The sequence below is a fragment of the Chenopodium album genome, chromosome 7 (assembly GCF_948465745.1).
Source record: "Chenopodium album chromosome 7, dcCheAlbu1.1, whole genome shotgun sequence".
Classification (NCBI taxonomy): Eukaryota; Viridiplantae; Streptophyta; class Magnoliopsida; order Caryophyllales; family Amaranthaceae; genus Chenopodium; species Chenopodium album.
In genome coordinates this window covers 5,042,154-5,064,571 of record NC_137840.1, presented here as the reverse complement: position 1 = coordinate 5,064,571, position 22,418 = coordinate 5,042,154, and the positions used below count along the sequence as shown (strand labels likewise).

The 22,418-nt window shown below is 37.9% G+C and overlaps 2 protein-coding genes across 4 annotated transcripts; both read left to right on the top strand.

Moving 5' to 3' along the window:
• Positions 1-663: 663 nt before the first annotated feature.
• Positions 664-15,505, top strand: LOC145640827 (RNA pseudouridine synthase 2, chloroplastic-like). Of its 3 annotated transcripts, none has more exons than XM_081692066.1 (8): positions 664-981; positions 8,260-8,403; positions 11,443-11,586; positions 11,693-11,892; positions 13,037-13,115; positions 13,834-14,009; positions 14,100-14,319; positions 15,131-15,505. In XM_081692066.1, exons 1-7 carry the CDS (start codon positions 694-696, stop codon positions 14,197-14,199), a joined length of 1,131 nt encoding a protein of 376 aa, XP_081548192.1. In that variant the 5' UTR covers positions 664-693; the 3' UTR covers positions 14,200-14,319; positions 15,131-15,505. The 3 variants fall into 3 exon arrangements, with proteins under 3 accessions (XP_081548192.1, XP_081548191.1, XP_081548190.1); XM_081692065.1 differs by having other exon boundaries at positions 11,335-11,586; positions 15,139-15,505; XM_081692064.1 differs by having other exon boundaries at positions 11,335-11,586; positions 15,131-15,502.
• A 5,328-nt stretch (positions 15,506-20,833) lies between these two features.
• On the top strand, positions 20,834-21,691 carry LOC145639921 (uncharacterized). The gene has a single exon (XM_081691242.1). The coding sequence runs from the start codon at positions 20,834-20,836 to the stop codon at positions 21,689-21,691; it is 858 nt and encodes a 285-aa protein (XP_081547368.1).
• Positions 21,692-22,418: the final 727 nt, after the last annotated feature.

The window sequence follows — 22,418 nt, the reverse complement described above, 5'->3', positions numbered from 1 at the left end:
GTTAGTCTCTTGGATTAAGAAACTGATTTGCATTTGGATGGAAAAGGACATGAATAGACTATCAATTGCTCCATTTTACATTTGGGTTGGATAAAGTAAATGACACATTTTATGAGACGGATAGAGTAGTTGGTTTTATTTGCACTAAAATGGTCCATTTTACATTTGGGTTGGAATTTCAAGCCAAAGAGTTTAACATTCACGTATCAAACCTACAAATGGCACATTGGGCCATGTCGACTAAAGCATCAAAAACCATGGCACAACCGTGTATGCATGACACAAGTCATAACAGGATACATATGTGATGGCTGTAGGTTGAGCTTGGGCCACTTTTATCTGTGAGAAACACAACAAAGAATGACCCAATATATCCTTACATGACAAAACAAGCAAAAATCATAAAAAATTGGCTTAGGCACGCCACACGCATGTTGCACGCACAACACGAATGGTCCTTGCCACTAAGCCTTGGGACATGCATAGTCATATCTTTTAAAAAATTTGATACAACACGACATGACACATAGCTCGTGTGATAGGCTAACCCAAAGCATTTGGGTCTCTACACGATCCATAAGCCAACACCCCACAGGCCACAACCATCTCTATTAGGCATCAAAAGAAGCCCAAAACGTCCGGCTTAATCCGGGTCATCAGACAATTTTGTGTAGAATTTGTGAAAGCTCGAAAATGATGGCACTCACTTCATCTCCTACCTTCTGCCAATTCCCTCCGCGCCAAACAATTGGATTTAGGGTTTCATCTCTCGTCAAAGCCTTCTCCACCACTTCTTCCGCTGAAGGTGTAATAACCAACTATGAAGGAGTTAAATTGGAGGAGAAAGTGACGGTCGAAGGCGTCGCTAAAACTAGGCTTGACGCTTGGATTTCTTCCAAAATTAATGGAATTAGCAGAGCTAGGGTTCAATCCAGTATTCGCGCTGGCCTTGTCTGCGTTAATGGCCGCGTTGTCGATAAGGTATTACTACTCTCATTTCTCTATTTCATTTTCTGGATTTTTCATTTTTGTACTAATTGTTGCATACTTGAATTTTAATGTTGAATTCAGTTGTTAACTTAGTAATTAATGTTTTTGGATGGTATTACGACGATTCATGTTAGTCGACCCCAAAATCATTTCGGGACTATGGCTTTGTTGTTGTGTTATTGTAGTATTATTACCATGATACTAAAATACTCCTACAATAATGCCAATAAGCGTAAAATGCTTTACTTGTGTGTTGTGTCTTGTATAGTTGTATCTCTTGTATTCTTAATACTGGCATGTGTTATTAGAGTCATCAATAACTCAAGTTATTAGGGACTGAGAAATGCTCGTTTGGTGCTAATGATTATGGTAAAATTGGAAATGATATATAATATAATGCAAAACAAATCAAGACTATATAATGGTAATGATAATGGGGATGGTATATACATAAATCAAGATTATACTATGGTATACTTGGTACGAAGTATTTAAGAACTATGATATTATATTTTTTGATATTATATCATATAGAATAAGTGTAAGACCCCTATCGAGCCATGCGCGGCATGGCGTGACTGGACAAGGGCACACTACGGCTTGGCTAGGTGCTAGGCCTTGTACATATTACTATATGACCACGTGGTATGGTTAATAAGTAAATAAAGGCATATGGTTGCCTCTATATATTCGCTTGGTAAGCTAAGTTTCATTGGCTGGACGTTGGACCCAAGAGTTGGGGCCAAAAGTCCATTATTGTGTTACTGTCATTGGCGTGTTCACTAGTATTACAAGCTTATATCAATATAAATCTCTTTAGGGGGAGCAATGCTACTCATGGCTTGGTGCGGCCATGGGTGCATCGTTGGCTAAGGCCATGATGCATGGTCCTAGCATGGCGTGGGCTACCTAGACCTTAAGCACAAGGTTGGCTTGATTACATAAGTGGGCTTAATGACTTGGGCTATGAGCAAAGGCTTGCGGCGAGCCTTTGCTGGTGCGTGCTTAGCCTTGGGTGCAAAGCGACGTGTCGGTTGGGATACGATGCGTAGCATCGGAGTGACGCGACGCAACGCTGGGGAAGTGGCGCCGCTTCAAAGCGATGCGACGCATGGGCTATGGCACGGGACACCGAAGCGATGCGATGCTTGGCCGTGATGCGGTGCGGTGAAGTGACGTGTTGCTTGGTCGTTGGCATGGTGCTAGCGAAGCAGCACATTGGTGAGATGCAACGCGAAGCGTTGTGTTGCTTGGTGCGGATCAACACCAATGTGCGAAGTGGCATCTGGTGAGCGAAGGGGTGCTTTGGATAGAGGCGGCGGTTGGTGCGAGACGACGTTTAGTAAACCATTACATGGCCAATGGAGCTGACACTATGATGAAACGACGCAGCCCTTCACACTAGAGTGACGGTTTGTGGATAAAGGCAAAGCGAAGAGACACGAAGGATAATGGTGGTGATCCGTTATGTGTGTGGGTTTGAGTTGCTAACTTGTATTAATGATTAGTTGAGTGCATGAGTGCCACTAGGCACGCATGCATGATAAGTGTCTATTCGCATTGGAAGGGGTTGTCCTCCTTTGCCTATATATATATGACCTTGGGTTTGTCCAAGGCATTTAGAAACTATTGTGTAAATACGATTAATGATATTAATAAAAGTATGCTTTGTGTTATACCATAAGTATTCTATCGTGTTTATTATATTGTGCATTCTTATATAATGTTAGTGTGTGAAGTTTGGCTGGTTTGTGAATCCAACACCATCATAGTTAGTGAAAAATTAACTGTGACACTTTGATATCAGAGCGAGTTTTAACGATAGACTTGCTGCATTTTTATGTCTCCTCCTAAGAAGATCGCTGAGAAGGTTGCTCGTCCCGTTGCTCCTAACGAGAAATTATGAGATTAAAGAAAGAGAAGTCTTGTTGTTACAAGGTACTTGATTCTCAAATAAAAGATAGTGAGTGTTCAGGAAGGTTTGGATTACTTATTCTTTGATCATTGTGGTTACTCAATCCATCACCATATCTACAATCCAGTCCCGTGGAGTGTGCTTCCACCCCCGCAAAGTCCTAGCCCTCAAAGTCCTGGCCAATCTTAGTTCCATAAAGTTAGCATTCTTTCGAAAACTTCTGTCACTTAAAAATCGTAGTAAAATGGTGAAGTTCTCTTGAAGAAAACAAGGCCTCTTTGGCCAAGATTGAGAAGTACTTAGGCTTGGGAAACGATGATCTTTCTCCTAGTACGGTGCGTGAGTCAGTTCAGTTACTTTCTAAACAACTGAACGAAATGAATGGGATGATACAAAATCTTGTGGGAAAGCAAAGGGAGATGTTTATCCCTAATGGAACTCCTTTGTACAAGGAGAAAGAAATAGAATTGGATGCGAAGTTGAATTTTCTAAGGGAAGAGCTTTCTCTTTTCCGAAAGACGATTAAAGAGAAAGCATCATCCTACTCTTCTGGGGATCGTGCTAAGGTTCCTGAACCGAAATCGTTCGATGGATCTAGGGACCCTAAGACCCTAGAAAATTTCATTTGGGACTTGGAGCATTACTTCAAGGTGACGAATAGGGGAGATGGTGGCAAAGTTGACCTGGTCGCACTGTATCTCTCTCGTGATGCGAAATTATGGTGGAGATCCCGCCAAGAAGCAGATCGGGTGTCGAAAAAGAATCCCATATCTTCGTGAGATGTTATGAAGGAAGAAATTCGGAAGCAATTCCTACCAACAACACTTCGTGGGTTGCAAGGGATAAGTTGAAGGATTTAAAGCATACAAACACCATCCGTGAGTATGTTAACAATTTATGTCTTTGATGTTAGACATTAGTAACATGTTCGAAGAGGAAAAATTGTTTCAATTTATGTCCAATTTGAAGCCTTGGGCCCAAACCGAATTGAGAAGGCAAAAGGTGCAAGACCTGAATGCTGCAATTGTTGCCGCGAAAGCGCTTGTTGACTAGAAATCGTCCAATGCTACTGACAACAAGGGCGGGAAGGAGAAAAATAATGACTGAGGGAAAAAGAGAGAGTTAAGGAAAAAGAAGGGCTCCAAAACAATGATAAGTTGGGTCAAAAATCCAACAATATGAAGGAAGAAAATTCGTCCAATAAGAAGACTTGGTTTAGCGACGGGTGTTTCATTTGTAAAGAGCCTCACATAGCCCGCAATTGCCCTAAGCGCCAACAACTTTCTGTGTTGTTGGGAGAATCAAGCGATGAAGAGGATTCCTTGGAAAAGGAACAAGAAGAAGAAGAAGACGACGTTGCACCGAGGATGAATACAATGAAATTATTGGGTGCAATAAAAGGTGAACAAAAAGAATCGGTCGATGATCTTATGTATTGTAGAGTCACTGTGAACTATACAGAGATGTGGGCAATGATAGACACTGGTGCCACCCATAATTTCTGAAAGGTGGGCACGTTCGAAAGTTGGGATTGAAAGTCCAACCTTCTTCACATATGATCAAGACGGTGAACTGCCGTTGCAGATTACTTTGGTATTGTGAAGGATGTTTATGTCAAGATGGGGGCATGGAAAGGGAAGGTTGAGTTGCTTGTTGTAGCAATGGATGACTATGAGTTAGTCCTTGGAAATAAATTTTTCAAGCAGGCAAAGTGTATGGTGGCGCCCCACTTGGGCGGAATTATGATAACCGATGAAGCATATCCTTGCTTTGTCCCCGGTAGGTACCTACTGCAATTGGTAGTTTATTGCCAGCCATGCAGAAGGGTGTTAAACGTGGTGAACCCACATTCTTGGCCGCTTTGGTTGAAATGAAGAAAGATGTGATCGTCGAAGTACCGATGAAATTGCTGTTTTGTTGAAGGAATTCGAAGGCCTGATGCCTGGAGATTTGCCAAAAAGGCTTCCACCAAGGCGCGAGATGGATCATGCCATCGAATTGGAACCCAGTACGAGGCCACGTGCTAAGGCACTGTATCGGATGGGGCCATCTGGGTGAATTGCGCAAACAACTTGATGGGTTGTTGGATGCTGGTTTTTATCAAGCCATCTAAGGCTCCATACAGCGCTCTAGTGCTGTTTCAAAAGAAGGCCGGTGGATCGATGCGGATGTGTGTCAATTATCGCGCATTGAACAAAATCACGGTAAAGAATAAGTATCCTATTCCTAGGACAGAAGATTCATTTGATAGATTGTCTAAGGCTACTTATTTTACTAAACTTGATTTACTGGCAAGTTAGAATTAAGGAGGGTGATGAGCCCAAAACTACTTATGTAACTAGATATGGTTCATATGAATTTCTTGTTATGCCATTTGGGCTAACCAATGCCCCGACTACTTTATGTAATTTGATGAATAATGTTCTTTACGAGTATCTTGATAGTTTTATGTCGTTTATTTAGACGACATTGTGTATTCGAACAATTTAGATGAACATGTTAATCATCTTAGGTTGGTTTTCGAACAATTACGAAAGTATAAATTATATGTGAAAAAGGAAAAATGTGAGTTCGCTAGAACAAAGATTATGTTCCTTGGTCACAGGATTAGCAAGTGTAGAGTTCGAATGGATGAGAACAAAGTGAAGGCAATTGTCAATTGGGAGCAGCTTAAATTTGTCCCGGAGTTGCGATCATTTTTGGGTCTAGCCAATTATTATCGGAAGTTTATTAAGGGCTATTCTCAAAAAGTATCGCCACTTACTGATCTTTTAAAGAAGGGTCAAGTATGGGCATGGTCAAACAAGAGTGAAGATGCTTTCAAGACTTTGAAGATGGCTATTTCATCCGAACAAATACTAAAACTTCTAGAGTTTGATAAGTCGTTCGATGTACACCAGTGCCTCAGGCAGGGCCATTGGTGGGATCCTGGTCCAAGACGGACATTATGTTGCTTTCGAAGGTCGAAAGCTCAAAGAAGCGGAGGAGAGATACTCGGCACATGAAAAGGAAATGCCGATAGTTGTTCATTGCCTTCGTACGTGGCGCCATTATCTGTTGGGTACAAAATTTACGGTTTTAACATATAATGTGGCGAATAAATTCTTTCAATCACAAAAGACGTTGTCGCCGAAGCAAGCTCGATGGATGGAATTTCTTAAAGAGTACGACTTTGCTTGGCAACACAAATCAGGACGGCATAACAGTGTGCCAGATGCACTTAGTAAGAGAACGCAAGAAGTGTTTGCTGCCCTAACTAGTGTGCAATCAGACTTCACACAACGCGTTCGGGATGAGTGCAAGGAAAATGCAGAGTATATTAAGTTATGTGAGCAAGTGAAGGAAGGTTCTGTGCGAAGGTACTAGCTAGAAAATGGGTTGTTGCTAGCACAAGGAGGGCGTTTGTACGTTCCATTGGGAAATTGCGTCAAGAATTGTTAAGATCGGTCCATGATGTTATATAGGCTTGACACCCAGGAAGGGAAAGGACGCAAGCGTTGTTGGAACGCAGTTACTTTTGGCCTAGGATGCAGGCGGAAGTTGAGGCATATGTGAAGTCATGTAATGTGTGCCAATTAGATAAGACTGTGCGTCGCAAAGAGGCAAGCTTGTTGCAATCGTTGTCTATTGCGAAGAAGCCATGGGTTTCGGTGTCGATGGATTTTATTTCGGGGTTTCCCAACGTGAACGGGCAAAAATTATCATGGTGGTGGTAGATCGGTTTTCGAAGTATGATGTGTTTATCCCGGCTCCTATTGCATGTCCTGCCGAGGAGGTAGCGAAGCTATTTCTTGGGTATGTTGTTAAATATTTTGGCTTACCGCAAGATATTATTAGTGATAGGGATACACGGTTTACTGGTCGATTTTAGGTTGCTTTGTTTAATTTGTTGGGATCGGAATTAAAATTTTCGACGGCCAATCATCCGCAAACGGATGGTCAAACGGAGCGCATTAATGGTTTGCTAGAAGAGTATCTAAGACATTATGTTACAACCTCTCAAAAGAATTGGCTGGAGTTGTTAGATCCTACTCAGTTTTGCTATAACCTCCATAAGAGTTTGGCGACGGGAACGAGTCCCTTTGAGCTTGCCATGGGTTGGCGGCCACTTACACCGCATGAGGTCATAAAGCAAAGTAAAGATGTGGGCTGCTCGCAGCGCATTGCTTTGCTACAAATCATCAAGAGTTGATGGAAGAGGCGAGAGACAGCCTAGAAAAGGCCTCTCATCGCATGAAGAAGTACATTAATAAGGGAAGGCGTCCGTTAGAGTTTAACGTTGGGGATAAAGTGTTGCTTGTGCATGCTTAGCCTTGGGTGCGAAGTGATGTGTCGGTTGGGATACGATGCGTAGCATCGGAGTGACGCGACGTTGGGGGAAGTGGCGTCGCTTCGAAGTGATGCGACGCATGGGCTATGGCACGGGACACCGATGCGACGCGATGCTTGGCCGTGGTACGGTGCGGTGAAGTGACGTGTTGCGTGGTCGTTGGCTTGGTGCCAGCGAAGCAGCACATTGGTGCGATGCAACGCGAAGCGTTGTGTTGCTTGGTGCGAAGGGGTATATGAGCGAAGGGGTGCTTTGGATAGAGGCGTCGGTTGGTGCAAGACGACGGTTAGTGAACCGTTACATGGCCAATGGAGCTAACACTATGATGAAACGACGCAACCCTTCACACTAGAGTGACGGTTTGTGGATAAAGGCAAAGCGAAGAGACACGAAGGATAATGGTGGTGATCCGTTATGTGTGTGGGTTTGGGTTGCTGACTTGTATTAATGATTAGTTGAGTGCATGAGTGCCACTTGGCACGCATGCATGATAAGTGTCTATTCGCATTGGAGGGGGTTGTCCTCCTTTGCCTATAAATAGATGACCTTGGGGTCTGTCCAAGGCATTCAAAAACTATTGTGTATATACGTGATTAATGATATTAATAAAAGTATGCTTTGTGTTATATCCTTAGTGTTCTATCGTGTTTATTATATTGTGCATTCTTATATAAAGTTAGTGTGTGAAGTTTGGCTGGTTAGTGAATCTAACGCCATCATACTTAGCGAAAAATTAATTGTGACAATAAGAATGATGAAATATATAACCATGGTCATTGAATATTCAATCATTTGGATAATATATATTTTTTGGTTTGATTACGAATGTGTCACTTCATTTGTGAGAGTTTTGTAATTCAAAGACATCTCCCCATCATTTGTCAATAATAAGCAAACAAAAAAAAAAGTAATTAAATTTATTTTGAGGGACAGTCTAAAATAGATTTATCATCTGTTGTTTAGATTACAATATAGTAATTTTGGGCTTGTTGATATTCTCACTAGGGTGGTCATTTTTTTGCAGGTATCATATGGTGTTAAAACAGGGGATGAAATCAACTGCACTATAGCAAAACTGCAACCATTGAGGGCTGATGCAGAGGATATACCTTTGGACATTACATATGAGGATGACCATGTTTTAGTTGTGAATAAACCTCCACATATGGTAAGGATTCTTATGTCATAATTTGTTGATGGTCTTTCATACTCAATTAATTAGTTGTGCTACCTATTGATCAATTGATGTATCATGACTGTTAGACATGTGTAGCACGGTTATTTTTATTTATCTATTAGACTATTAGCTAAAAGTTATGTTCTTTATTATTCTTTGAGAGCTTAGGCCCTGTTCGCTTCACCTTAAAAAAATAATATTAAGTAAAAATAATTTCAGTTTAGTAAAAATAAGTTCAGATCAATAAAATAAATTTCAGTTCAGTAAAAATAATTTCAGTTTAGTAAAAATAAGTTCAGTTCAATAAAATTCAATTTTCTTAAAGAAGAATTATAAGCGTTCTAAGGTTTCTACTGCTGTATGAAGATTTAAGGAACTGTTATGTGAGTACTATATCCACATGACCTCTATAATCCAACCTTGTTTCATAAAAAAAATATTGATCTCATCCTATAGTTAGCCTTTTGCAATTGCTGACATGTGATAGATAAATCTTTCCAAACTTATCATGTGTATAATTAGAATTTATTCAAAAGGGTTTATACTGAAATGATGTCCTTGATACAAGAGATGTAGTAATCTGATTCTGTTAAGATAAAAATATGTTTATGTTTGTCATGCACCTTCCATTATGAGAGCTTATTCCTGTTGGAAGCACTACTAGAAATTTTATGGAGAATTGGCTTCTAGAGAAATTGAATGTCATCAAAATTTTCCAGAATCATATATGTAGATGATCTGTGATGCCTCTTGTATTTAGTGTGATGATGCCCATTATAGCTTTGAAAGTTGATAGCTGTCTGATTTTGGCATTTGTTTGTGTGTCTACATATGTACGTCAGTATACTTTTCCTTTCGTTTCATTATTTAAGTCTTGTTTGGAATGATATTAGATTACAATGCAATTTATAATATTATTAAAACCCTAGGGATTAACGTGTGGATGACATGTGTCATATTTTGTCATCATAGCATTTATGACATAGCGCCACATAGATGATGACATGGCAACACATTAGTATTTGGATTAGATTTGAACCATTACATCCCTTGATTTTCCCAACTTTTCATTACCACTATTCCGTAATTAATGTCACTTTATTACTTAATTAACATTCATATATGAATTGTAACTTTTTATTAAGAATTATATGTAATTCCTTAATTGTAAAACAAACACTATTGCTGCTCTCTTTCTATCCCCAACTTATTTTACAATTTTTATTTTATTATTTAAACTTAGGGTATTGATTCCAAAATATTATTTAAACTCGGTAATTTTTCATTTTGTATTTAAACTTAACCATCACCCGGGCCCCAAATTAGTTAGTATCTAATACTCTTTCAATAAATAGTCATCCGAATGTGTTGTTTTATAATATCAAGTTTATGTTATTTTTTTTTCGGCTATTTCACCAAATGCCACTGACAAATTTAAAAATTCACCAAATGCCATCGGACTTTTCAGAATTCACCAAATGCCACTCAGTTTTTAAATAATTCACAGAGTGCCATTAATGACTAACGACCGTTAACTCCGTTAGTCATTAGGGTCTAATCATGACACATGTCATGATATGATTAGTCTATTTATTTTAATTCTTAAAAATTAAAAGAAAATAAAAAAATTAAATAAAAAAACAAAAAAAAACCCCAAATTTTCCCAGCCACCTTCCCACCTCCGCCAAACCCTAGCCCCCTCCCCATTTCTCGCCGGAAAACAGCCGGCCACCCCCTTAATTACTCAAAAACGGTCGATCGGCCCTTAAGCACTCCACCTGACCCACCCCCGACCCCCAAAACCATCCACACAACCTGCCCCGACCCCAAATGCCACCAACATGAGCTTTGATTTAAATACCCATCGTTTTCCAACCACCGCTCAAAACCACTCCTCCTATCCTCCACCCTTGAAACGATGGAATCGGCCATAGAAATCGACCATTGTAGATTTCCATGGTTGATTTCGATCGTTTGAGGGTGAAGGGTTTCCACAATCAGGTTCTATTTTGGATTTCTGGGTTTCCATGGTCGGTTGTGGTGGCTATGTGATGCGTCGTGTTGGTGCGTGAGGTGGTTGCGGGGGTTGGGGTGGGCATCAGCGCAAGGTCGTCGGGTAAATGGAGTTTTTTGGGTCAGTGTGTGGGTGCTGGAGTTATTGGGCATTGCGTGAGATGGTTGCGGTGGTTGGGGTGGCTTTTCGAGGGATTAAGAGGAGTCGACGGTTTTGATGGGGTCAAGGGGTTCCAGCGGGACTTCATGGGTTCCGGCGGGTTCCGACGGAAGGTTAGAGGGTTCCGGCAGGAGGTTAAGGAGTTCCGGCGGTTGGCTTTGGGCCGTCGGTTGGCTTGGGCAGGTGGTTACGGTGGTGGGGTTGGGTTGGGTTAGGATTTAGAGTTTTTTTAATTTAATTTTATTTATATTTTTTAAACCAATAATTGATTGCCATGTGTCATGATTAAGCCTCCGTTAGTCATTAATGGCACTCGGTGAATTATTTAAAAACTGAGTGGCATTTGGTGAATTTTGAAAAGTCCGATGGCATTTGGTGAATTTTTAAATTTGTTAGTGGCATTTAGTGAAATTTCCGTTTTTTTTTGTATTATACATAATTCCATAGTGAAGAAGATATTTATACTTGAATGTGTGAATTAGAAATCATTTAAAAAGTAAAATAGGACAAACAAAAACAAGTAGGGCATAATTGTGAGGTTTTTTTTTCTTTTTTTTTTTTAAAGTAAAAAAATCTAACGATGAGAAAAAAGGGGTAGAATCATGCAAAGAGTATTTGTGAGATTCTTTGCTTTTGACATGGATGAGAGATTATGTGTTCATCAAAATTTGTAAATTATAAGTATATGGTACAGATGTCATCAGCATTTCTACCTAGTTTAATACCGTGAATATTTATACTGTTATTAGGTTGTCCATCCTGCACCTGGAAATCCAAGGGGCACTCTTGTTAATGCAATTTTGAACCATTGCAGTCTCCCCAATGTTGCATTAAGTGATGTTGGGTGGCTTTCTGAGGCAGATGACGTGTCTGAGGATGATCTCAATATAGACGTTCATCCTATGAATCAAACTACTTGTGAAGATGCATCCTGTTCAATTCGCCCTGGAATAGTGCATAGGCTAGACAAAGGCACCAGTGGATTGCTGGTTGTTGCTAAGGTAAGATTTATAATATTTTACAGAATGTTTTGTTTCTATTGCAACCGAAGAGATGAAAATGGTTCACGTAATTATAAATTTTGAAAAAACTATGTGCTGTTGACAGGATGAACATTCTCATGCTCATTTGGCAGAGCAATTTAAGGCTCATACAGTGACCAGAGTTTATTTAAGTGTCACTTCCGGGGTGCCTACCTCTGCTTCTGGCCGCGTTGAGGTTCCAATTGGTCGTGATCTAAATAATCGAATTCGGATGACTGCTGCTACTGGACATAAATCCGGACCTTCGAGACATGCTGCAAGTAGGTAAATTATGTCTCTAATACCGCATAATAATGTTTTTAAGATCCTTTCACTATCTCTAAATAATCAAATTTGGATGACTTTTGTGTTTTCAATGAATACTTTGACCGTTTATTTCTCAATATGTTTAAATAATATTAAAGACAATTGATTTTTTGAAAAAATACATTGAGACAAATCCAATAATATTGTACATGATAACGTGTGTTTTTATATTAGAAAAAAAGTGTAGTTAATAGGAAGATATGTGAATAATGTAGAAGTCAATGGTTGGCGGGAGTACCAAAATAGAAAATGTATTTATGGCTTATATATACTCCTCAAAGCTTGTATACAAAAATCATAATTATAGTGTAAAGAAAATTTGAACTTATATTGTGGTCACCTCTTTTTTTTTTTTTTTTTTTTTGGAAAATGTTTTGAAAAATGTTAAAACCTCTCAAATTGCAATTGTGAAGTAAATCTTCTAAGCCATTTTATGCCACAACCCTGAAAAATAATGTAACTCCTCCTAGCTTCCACTTCAGCAGTACAACAACCACCACCATGGTCATTACTGTATTTTTTATTTCCTATTGTTTAGCTTTATGAAATTAAAAATAAATAAATAAATAAATAAATAAATAAATAAAAAGGGTAAAGACAATGAGTGGTAGGAAAAAGCTGATCATTACAAGAAATTTGACATGTGATAATTATGACAAATTAAGGTTGCAATTCTATTAGCAGGATGGTTTTTGAAATAGGGTAGTTTCCTTTGAAATGGGGGCCGGAAGAGGGGGTTGTGTATTAAACTTCCATTTTACACCCTAAAGTAGTTATGTTTCTTTCTTGACCAGACCCCATTGCCTATATTTATTTGGTTACAAATACCTAAAAGTATATAGTGATACATCATCTAAGACAGGTTGATGAATTTGGTAGACATTGTGTATAACACCATGAAATGGGTCAGATGTGTAACTTTTGGTATAGGGTCAATGTATTTCAGGTTGGATTGAGAAATGTTTTAGTAACTTTTGTGTTTGAATCAATCATATAAGTCAATGACTCCTGCTTTGGTTTTTATCTTACAATTTTATTAATTGATGTACCTGTAATCCTGTAAAACCTTCAAATTTTTCTTTCCTTTGTCTTGTGTCTGCAGGTACAAAGTACTTGAAGTATTAGCTAACGGAGGCGCAGCATTAGTTGAATGGAGATTAGAAACTGGGCGTACACATCAGGTATAAAAAGTACTGCAGATCTCCCATTTCTCTGACCCATTAAAATAGAGATGTTGAAGGTGTTGATGTATGCTCAACTGCTTACTATTTTAGATGTATTCTGCATTCCAAATCTGGTATTGACTTCTGAGATTTGAAAGATAGTGAATAGGTGACTAGGTGTGTTTTGTTTCTCTTGTCTTAAAGTTTACTAACATTTTTTAGTATGGCACTCTAGGGAAATCATCACATAATTATAATTTGAGCAATAGCTTTTATCAGTTTTGTGGTTTACAAGAATCTTGTTATTCCAATTTCCATACAGACTGCCTAAGTGTCTATCAAAGGATACCATCTAGCTTAGTCAGTTGAAGTCTTAGAGGGTGGTACTTAAAACTTGAGTTCAAATTCCACTTACATCACATACTCTTGTGGTTCTCTGTACACCCAACCAAAAAAAAATAAAGTAGAATGATTCTATGTGTATAGTGTGCTAAACAATATGTTGTGTTCTATTATAAGACTTGGGAGATGTTTTATTTTTCTTTTGTTGGAACAATGTTGAAGGCTCCCTTGCCATTACTTTGCCTCAAGTGAACTTACTTTTCAGTGCTACCATAGTACCATTAGTTTGTAATGTACACGGATCTTTCTTTGTGATCTACTCTATATAGGATTTATATGTTGGTCTGAACTGCTCATTATATTTGTCATGTATGTGTCCTTGTGTTTGATGAAGATTCGGGTGCATGCAAAGTACATGGGCATTCCATTACTAGGAGATGAGTTGTATGGTGGGACCAAGGATATGGCCTTATCGTTGCTTCGACCAAGAACCCCATCCTCATGTCATTTACAGCTCAGTGATCTGGTTTCCAGCATAGAAAGGCCCTGCCTCCATGCTATGGTTCTTGGGTGAGAAGTAAAATCTATTAATGTTACTTTACGTTCTAAATTTGAGCAATAGTTACAAGTTCCTAACAGTGTTACTACTCTGTTTTTTAGGTTTAAGCATCCGTGTACTGGCAAATACATGCATTTTTCATGCCCTCCACCTGCTGATCTTGCTGAAATATTGAGTCAGCTACGCAATATCTCAAAATAAATTGGTGCCCAAATTCTGCGGATACCACATGTTCTTGTCAAGGTCCACTAAGTGGTGCTTCAACACTTTCTTTCAAGGGACATCAAGCAAATTGTGCTCTGGGTGTTTGCAAGGGCCAAGGTAGGTAGAAACTAACCAATGACATTTATAAGAACATACATTAGACCATTCAATATATGCTTTCAGGTTAGTAAAAACTAAAAATAACTGTCCATGGCTTTATAGTAATTGTTATTTGTTCTCTTGTCCTATCCTTTTCTTCCTTGTGGAGATTTATTTGTCAGTGATTGGGCCACACCCGACACAACTGTCCACTTTATACGACCAAGGATGTTCCACCTCAAAACCATATGGCAATGAGGGGAGTAGCCCCTTAGTCTTATAAAGTGAACACAACTTTCATATTTCTTCAATGTGAGATACACATTCCAATACAAACCCTTACTTATAAACTCAACCAATGTGGGACAACACACCACTCACATGTGGGTTTTCTCATGGGCTTAACAGTCAGTGATCTTTTCGTCCAATGATCTTACAAGGGTGTCCTTAAAGTTTATTTTTTGGTTAGTGAGTATTGCCCAAACTCTGATAGCTATCCTTTGCATCACCCTTCGCCTACCCATCTACAAGGGCTTGGGCAATCTGGCTTTACTATTGCTAAGTAGTTTGCTCTGTCTCTCGGGATCATTAATAGATGCTAATTGCACTTAATATCAGGATGACTTATAGTGTCCATCATGCCAAATTAATTATTATCATCGCCAAGAGATGGTGTGAAATATGTATGGATCAACAATATTGTGTTTTTTTTTGTTGTATTACGCGAATTAAATGTGTTATCTTGGATTTAGCTTGATCCGACCTTATTGTATTGCCGCTACTAGGCTTCTTGTCATTTCTGCAGTTGATTGATATTTGTGGTGTTCAGTTCTGTAGGTGCTGATTGTAGGAAGAGACTATGATGGTTCGGCAAGTCCAGTCTAAAGCCAACATTCACTTCACATATGCTGGACACAAGAAGAAGGATAAGATGAGTAATTCCACTAAGTTTTGTGGATATTTTGCTATGATATGCCCTGTAAAGGAACTCTTAGAGTGATAGTTAATCACACTTGTATAGATGGTTTTCATGTCACCTTAATACAATTAGCTTTTGTTACTCCACTTTTGCATCTTCTCTTCTATTTCAAATTATTACCAAACAAATTATAGAAGTATGAAAAGGGACTTGAAGTCTCAGAAATTTTTTCCATATATTACAAACAATAAAATCAATTTGCTTGGTCATGTAATACACAAGATTAGACCTGGCAATCGGGTTGGGTATGGGTCGGGTCAACAAATATTCGGGTTAGGTTTGGGTTGGGTCGTGTCATTTTGGGTTTTGGGTCTAGTTTGGGTTAATAGATGGTCGGGTCGGGTATCAGGTCAAAACTTTGGGTTGACCTTGGGTCGGGTCAAGTCAGGGTTGGTAGAGTCCTCAAGTTCATATATCGGGTCATGTTCGAGTCAGGCTGACTTTAGATTGGGTCATTTCGGGTCGATACTTTGAGTTAAGGTTTAGTTAGTAGATTTATTATTATTTCTACTAGAGTGTACCCATGTAAAATGCACGAAATATATATTTTATAGAAAGATAAATATATTTTAAATACGTGAAGTTGTTTGTGATATATTTATGTGGCTAGATACTCCGTATAGCTAGCATAGAAGTTACTTTGTCAATGTTCTACGGGTTACTCTGTCAATGTTATAGGGGTTACCCGTTCAGTGTTATATTTGTTATCCCGCTAGTGTTATACGGGTTATGCATTTGTGTTATAGGGGGTTACTCCGTCAATCTTATAAGGGTTACTCCAGTCACACTGCTACACTGCTTGTTGCAAAAAAAAAGTGTTGTGGCAAAAAAAAAAAAAAAAGTGTCGTCGCATAAAAAACATTATTTATATATTTTTTGTTTCGATGATCATTGAATTAATAATAAGTGATTAACTGATTTTAAAAAAATATAAATAAACAATTGAAAGAATTTTTAAAAAGGAGAGATTAAGGGATAGCTCAAGTGGTTAGAGCTTTCCTCCCAATTCTAGGAATTTTGGGATCGATTTTCACCCATGCCCTTGTGGCTCTATAAACACCAAAAAATAAAAAATAAAAAATAAATAAAAACTAAATAAATAAAAAAGGAAAATAGTGGAACTTATAGGGGCGATACTATTTTTTTTTATTTATTTATTTTTTAAAAAATGTGGAAGTAATTTGGAGGGCAAAAAAAAGGAAAAAAAAAAAAAGGGAGTGAATGAGAATTGAGAGATTAGGTTTTGTAGTGATGTGGTGAGAAGTTGAGAAAACATCTCTTAAATTATACATATAAAAGATTACAAGTTGTTAATGTTAATATCATTGTTATTGTTGTCATCATGATCACAAGATTATTTTAACATTAATTATTATTATTACTACTATTATTATTTTCTTAACTACTCCGTTTGTTTTTATTTAAGTACTCCATTTTGATGGCACACGTATGCAAATGCAAAATTTGACCAATTATATATGGAAAATGTTATACATAACCCTTAGGGCTACATATAAGCATTAAATTTACATCTGAAAATCGTAAAAAGTTAAGAAATCATCAAAATATAAACACTAATAACACTGATTTACGCGTGTTTTTGTCATAAATTCCTAATTTTATACAATTCCCAAGAGTATATTTAATGATTATATATAGCCCTTAGGGCTACATATAACATTACCCATAATATATTCATATATTGTAATTATCAATAAGTATAAGATATGACAATTGAATCTTAACAAAGTAAATTCAATGTGACGATCTCATTATCTCAATTAGTATAAACTCAATTTTTTTTTTCTTTTCTTTTCTTTTTTTTTTTTTAGGGAGATTATAAACTCAAATTAGAATAGTGCATGAAATCCCAATTTAAATGTAAATAAAAAAAAAAAGTCCTAATTTAGCACTTAAAAAAAGCGAAATGAGAACATAGCAATAATAATAAGTATCAGTTTCTAATCTTCCTAAAAAAAAAGGTATTAGTTTCTAATCAAGAGGAACTCTTTATGAATTACAAAATTATACTACGTATGTTATTATGTAAGATGATGTTATAATAGAAGCGCTTTTCGATAATTTGATTAATAATCCAAATTTATAGATGAATCTTGTGAATAGAGCAAACTAACAACATTAAGGTATTATTAGCTTGTTGAAGCCTACTTTATTAATCTAATTCTAGTTATTTTCATCAAGCCAAACTCATAACAAAGTTATTTAGTTTAAGGCATATGGCTTTAGTATAGCTTACCTCATAGGTTGTCTTATACTCGTATCACTATCTGCTAGTCTATTACTCATTATATTAAATATATAGTTTCGGTTTTCAAACATTACAAGTCTACCACTAATGTAATAAATTTGTCGAGTATTATATTGTCGAGTATTATATTTATATTAGTAAAATAAAATATTTGATTTATTCATGTCTAGTGATCGATGATCGCGTGTTGATGTTTAAAGGTTTTGATGATGAGGAACTTAAGTTACAGCAAACTCATCTCATAAAGGCTTTTCAAGTGTTTGTTTAGCTTAGGTGAAATTGATCTTGGAGATGGAAGAAGTAACTGAAGCTGAGAAGACTTGAAGGAGATCTTTATCAAGATAGTTATTCAAAATAGAAGAAGAAGTTCCTTAACAGGAACTGAGTTCCCTCACAGGAACTTGATGATTGCTGACTAAGATCTTTGGAGGAACTTAGTAAGCGTGGAGCCCAAGTAATAAACTTACCAGAACAAGAGCGCAGCGCAGCAATGTTTTAGTTAAGATTTTATCTTCTAGATTCATTGTTAAATATGTTAAGTAGGATATGCATGAAATTTATTAGAAGCGTGACAATTAGCTTGGCAAATAAATTAAAATCGGAAAAGATAAAAGATAGAAATCGAAAAAGATTTTCTTTAAATATTTATCTCTTAAAATCAGTTTGTTAAAAAGATATTATGCTTTTTAACTCAATATTTCTATCTTACTTTCTGAAAAGATTTTCTTCAAAAGATTTACTTAAAAACCGTGTTTTAAGATAAGTTAAGTTTTAATTATTTATCTTTATGAAAACCTACTTTCTATACAAGTAATACTTGTATAAATAGTAGAAAATAATAGGATTTTAGGTTTTTGTGAGTTTTATGCGTGAAGAATTTACAGAGCTATAATCGTGTAAGTTTGCCAAGCTTATCATCTTGTCATATTAGTTTCGGGTTTCATGCATAGCTTGCCTATCATATACTAGGTGTTTGTACTTGTAATTGGTTGGGATTATTTGGGTGAGAGAGTATTTTTATCATTGCATACAGAGAGAGCTTCTGGTGAGAAGGGGAAGATTTGTACTTAGGGAGTACGAGAGAGTTTGAGTGTGGGACTCAGACTGGGTAGAACAGTGCATTGTTCTGCAGCAAGTTCATTCAGGAACTTGTGAGTAGAGGCTTAATTATAATAGGTTGTAACTTGGTGTTTGCCCTATTATAGTGAAAGTATTTGTGTTTGAAATCCCTAAGGTAGGGTCGAGGTTTTACTTCTAGTTGGGCACTAGAAGGTTTCCTCGTAAAATCCTGTGTGCATTGCAAGTTCCTATTTTGTTATGTTTTATATTTGCAAAATTAGTAATTAGGAACTCATCTACAATTCACCCCCCCCCCCTCTTGTAGTGTTCATCTCAATTAACATCGCGTTTAAGGAAATGATTGCGCACTATATTACTCCGTACATTTATAAATTTAATTAGCAAGAAATTAAGATATAAAAATACTCTTACTTTCTCCGTTAATGGTTAATTGCAACAAAGAAATATTTTATATCTCACAAATAATACCCCTTTGTTGCAATTAACCATTAGCGGAGGAAGTAGATATGTTTATCGTTAAAAAAACAAAAGTTAGAGTGAAAATTTTGGAGGAAAACTTACCACCATAATGAATAAAGCATTTATCTTGGTAACTTTTTTTAGGAAATTCCAAATTTAACCCTCCAAAATCAAAATTAAACCCTCAAAAATCAATATTCATTTTAAAGAACCAAAATATTAAGCGGGAAAATTCCCTTTTTGTCTATTATTCCAAATTTCCAAAAGCGATTATTGAAAAAAAAAAGAAAAAAAAAGAAAAGGGTAAAAAAAAACAATTTATGTTAAGAAAAAGGAAAAAACTCCCTCGAAAGAAAGGGTTTGCTACCTCGAAAGAAAGGCCATTCTACCATTGCGTGTGGTTGATCTTAGGCTTCCATGGCTGATGATCTGATTGCTCGGTGTTCCAATTTGTCAATTGATGATGAGGAAAACGATGTGGTGAATGTAGGAGATGTGGATACGAGTGATAATGATGCTAGGGTTTCCTTGCTTTTGGTGAGGAGACTATTATCGGATCGCGGGGTTAATCTTGATGCTTTTAAGAAAACCATGACACGATCTTGGGGATTGCCTGGACGTGTTGCAATTCGTTCAATTGGGGCGAATAGGTTTGCCTTCCAATTTTTTCATTGGAAAGACAAAGACAAAATTATGGCAGGAAGACCTTGGTGTTTCGAACAGAATTTGCTTATTCTGAATGAGATTGCAGGGGATGAACAACCGAATACTGTTACGTTAGATACTTCTCCTTTTTGGGTTCGACTTGAGGATTTGCCGTTTAATTGCAGGACTGATGACCATGTTCGTACCATTGCTAGTAAATTCGGGGAGGTCTTAGAAATCGAGGAGGACTCTCTGGGAATTGATAAGGCTCGACGTGTGAAAGTTTGTTTGGATGTTCGCAAACCGCTGCGGCGCTTTCAGAATATACAGAACAAAGAAGGTAACATTGGAAAAATAAAACTGAAATATGAACGTTTACCTTTCTTCTGTTTTATGTGTGGAGTAATGGGACATAGTGAAAAAGATTGCTTAAACGTGACAGAAGAGGCTCAAGCTCAGGGCATGGGGTGGGATACTTGGCTTAAAGCCTCACCAAGGAAGGGTAGGGTGAATAATTTGGAAGAGGTGAATAGGTTGAGTACTTCAAAAAAATTGGTGTTTGTAACTAAGTCAGAATCGAATGTTGCAAATAAACATTCACATGCTATAATGGTGAGGCATGATGGTTCGGGGGAGAGGGAAGAGGGGGAGTTGGAGCTACAAGGGGGAGGGGAGGTTCTTAAAGGGGGAGATGTTGGTGTTGGGATAGTAGGCAGTACGGGGGGCAGGGAGGGTGGGCTGATGGCGAAGGAAGTGGAAGGGGTGAATGTAGAAAGTCCTATTGCACCTATAGTTGCACCAATTGAGCAGACCCGATCTTATAATAATTATGCTTTGTTGGGTGGAGGGGAAACTACTACTACGAGCCACAAGAAAACTTACAAAAAAATTTCTCGTCCTGTGCCTTTTGATGAAACTATGGAGTGTGATGAGAGTGAAATTAGTCCTTTTGGTGTGAAGAAGAGGAAGGGGATGATGTTGGGGGAGATGGAAGAAGGGATGCTAGGTGAAAAAAGGATGAAGGAGAGTGTGGTGGTAGCTGAACCGACTTTCTTGAATAAAGTAGCGGTGGTTGGATTAAACCAACCCCGTGAACAAAAATGAAAACACTATGTTGGAACTGCAATGGGCTTGGCAACCCATTGCGGGTTAAGGCTCTCCAAGATTGGTGTTGGAGAGATAGGCCGGAGTTGGTTTTTGTGTCGGAGACTAAAATTGATGCACAAAGACTTGAGCTCATTCGTAATAGGTGCGGTTTTTCAAGTGGTTTATGTCTAAGTAGTAATGGAAGGTCGGGTGGTCTTGGTTTATGGTGGAGGGACCTAAATGTGGTTGTAGATTCTTTCTCGGCACATCACATAGAGGTGTCGATTTGTGGTATTGATAATGGCCCGAAATGGAAGATGGTGGGTGTGTACGGGTGGCCGAAAGCGGCTAACAAGCATCTCACTTGGAGTTTGATGAGAAGAATAAGATCGACTACTACAATTCCTTTATTGATGTGTGGGGACTTTAATGAGATTTTAGGCATGCGTGAGAAGGATGGAGGTGCGGTTAGGGGTGAGCGTCAAATTGATGCTTTCCGAGAAGCGGTGGATGATTGTTCATGTAGGGACTTGGGTTTTAAAGGAAATATCTTCACATGGCAGCGTGGTACTTCAATTGATACTATGGTAAGGGAAAGGCTTGATAGATATATTGCGGATGACTTGTGGTGCTCTTTGTTCCCCTATTCAGAAGTAATTCACTTCCCTATTTGCCACTCCGATCATGCCCCGATATTGCTGAAATTTAGTGACAAGATTGAAGGAAAGCGGCAAGACAAATTTTTTAAATTTGAAGCTATGTGGCTTTCGAGTGAGGCTTGCGGCAAGGTGGTTGAGTCTGCGTGGAGTGATAATAGCACGATGTCTATGCAATATCGCATTGACAATGTTGCTGGGAAGTTGTCAGAATAGGCTGCTAAAGAATTTGGAGCTGTCAAAAAAAGAATAAAAAATGCTGAGACTCGTCTAAAGGAGCTACAAGGGGGCAGACTTGATGCAACTCGGTTACAATATTGTAATGCAGTAGTTAATTAGATTGATGAGCTTCGACGTCTTGAGGAATCATATTGGCATGCACGAGCAAGAGCAAATGAGATGAGAGACGGAGACAAAAATACTAAATATTTTCATCATAAGGCTAGTCAAAGGAGGGCTCGGAATCGAATTTTTGGCCTTAATGATAAAAATGGTAATTGGCAGAGCTCTGAGGAGGGTATTACAAAGACTATTGCAGATTATTTTGAGGAGTTGTTTAGCACGAGTGAGCCGACGAATTTTGATGCAGCCTTAGCAGGGATTGACAACCTCGTCACTGATGATATGAATGATACATTGGAGAGTGAGCCAACAGCGGAGGAGATTAAAGCAGCATTGTTTCAAATGCATCCGAACAAAGCCCCGAGACCCGATGGTATGCATGCTTTATTCTTTCAAAAAATTTGGGGAATACTTGGTGAGGATGTTGTTCGCTTTGTGAAGGGTTGGTGGAGGGGTGATATTATGTTGAATGAGGTGAATTCTACTTGTATTGTCCTTATTCCAAAATGTGAAGATCCGAAGAGTATGTCAGAATTTCGACCTATCAGTTTATGCAATGTCTTATACAAAATCATTTCTAAGACACTTGCAAATAAATTGA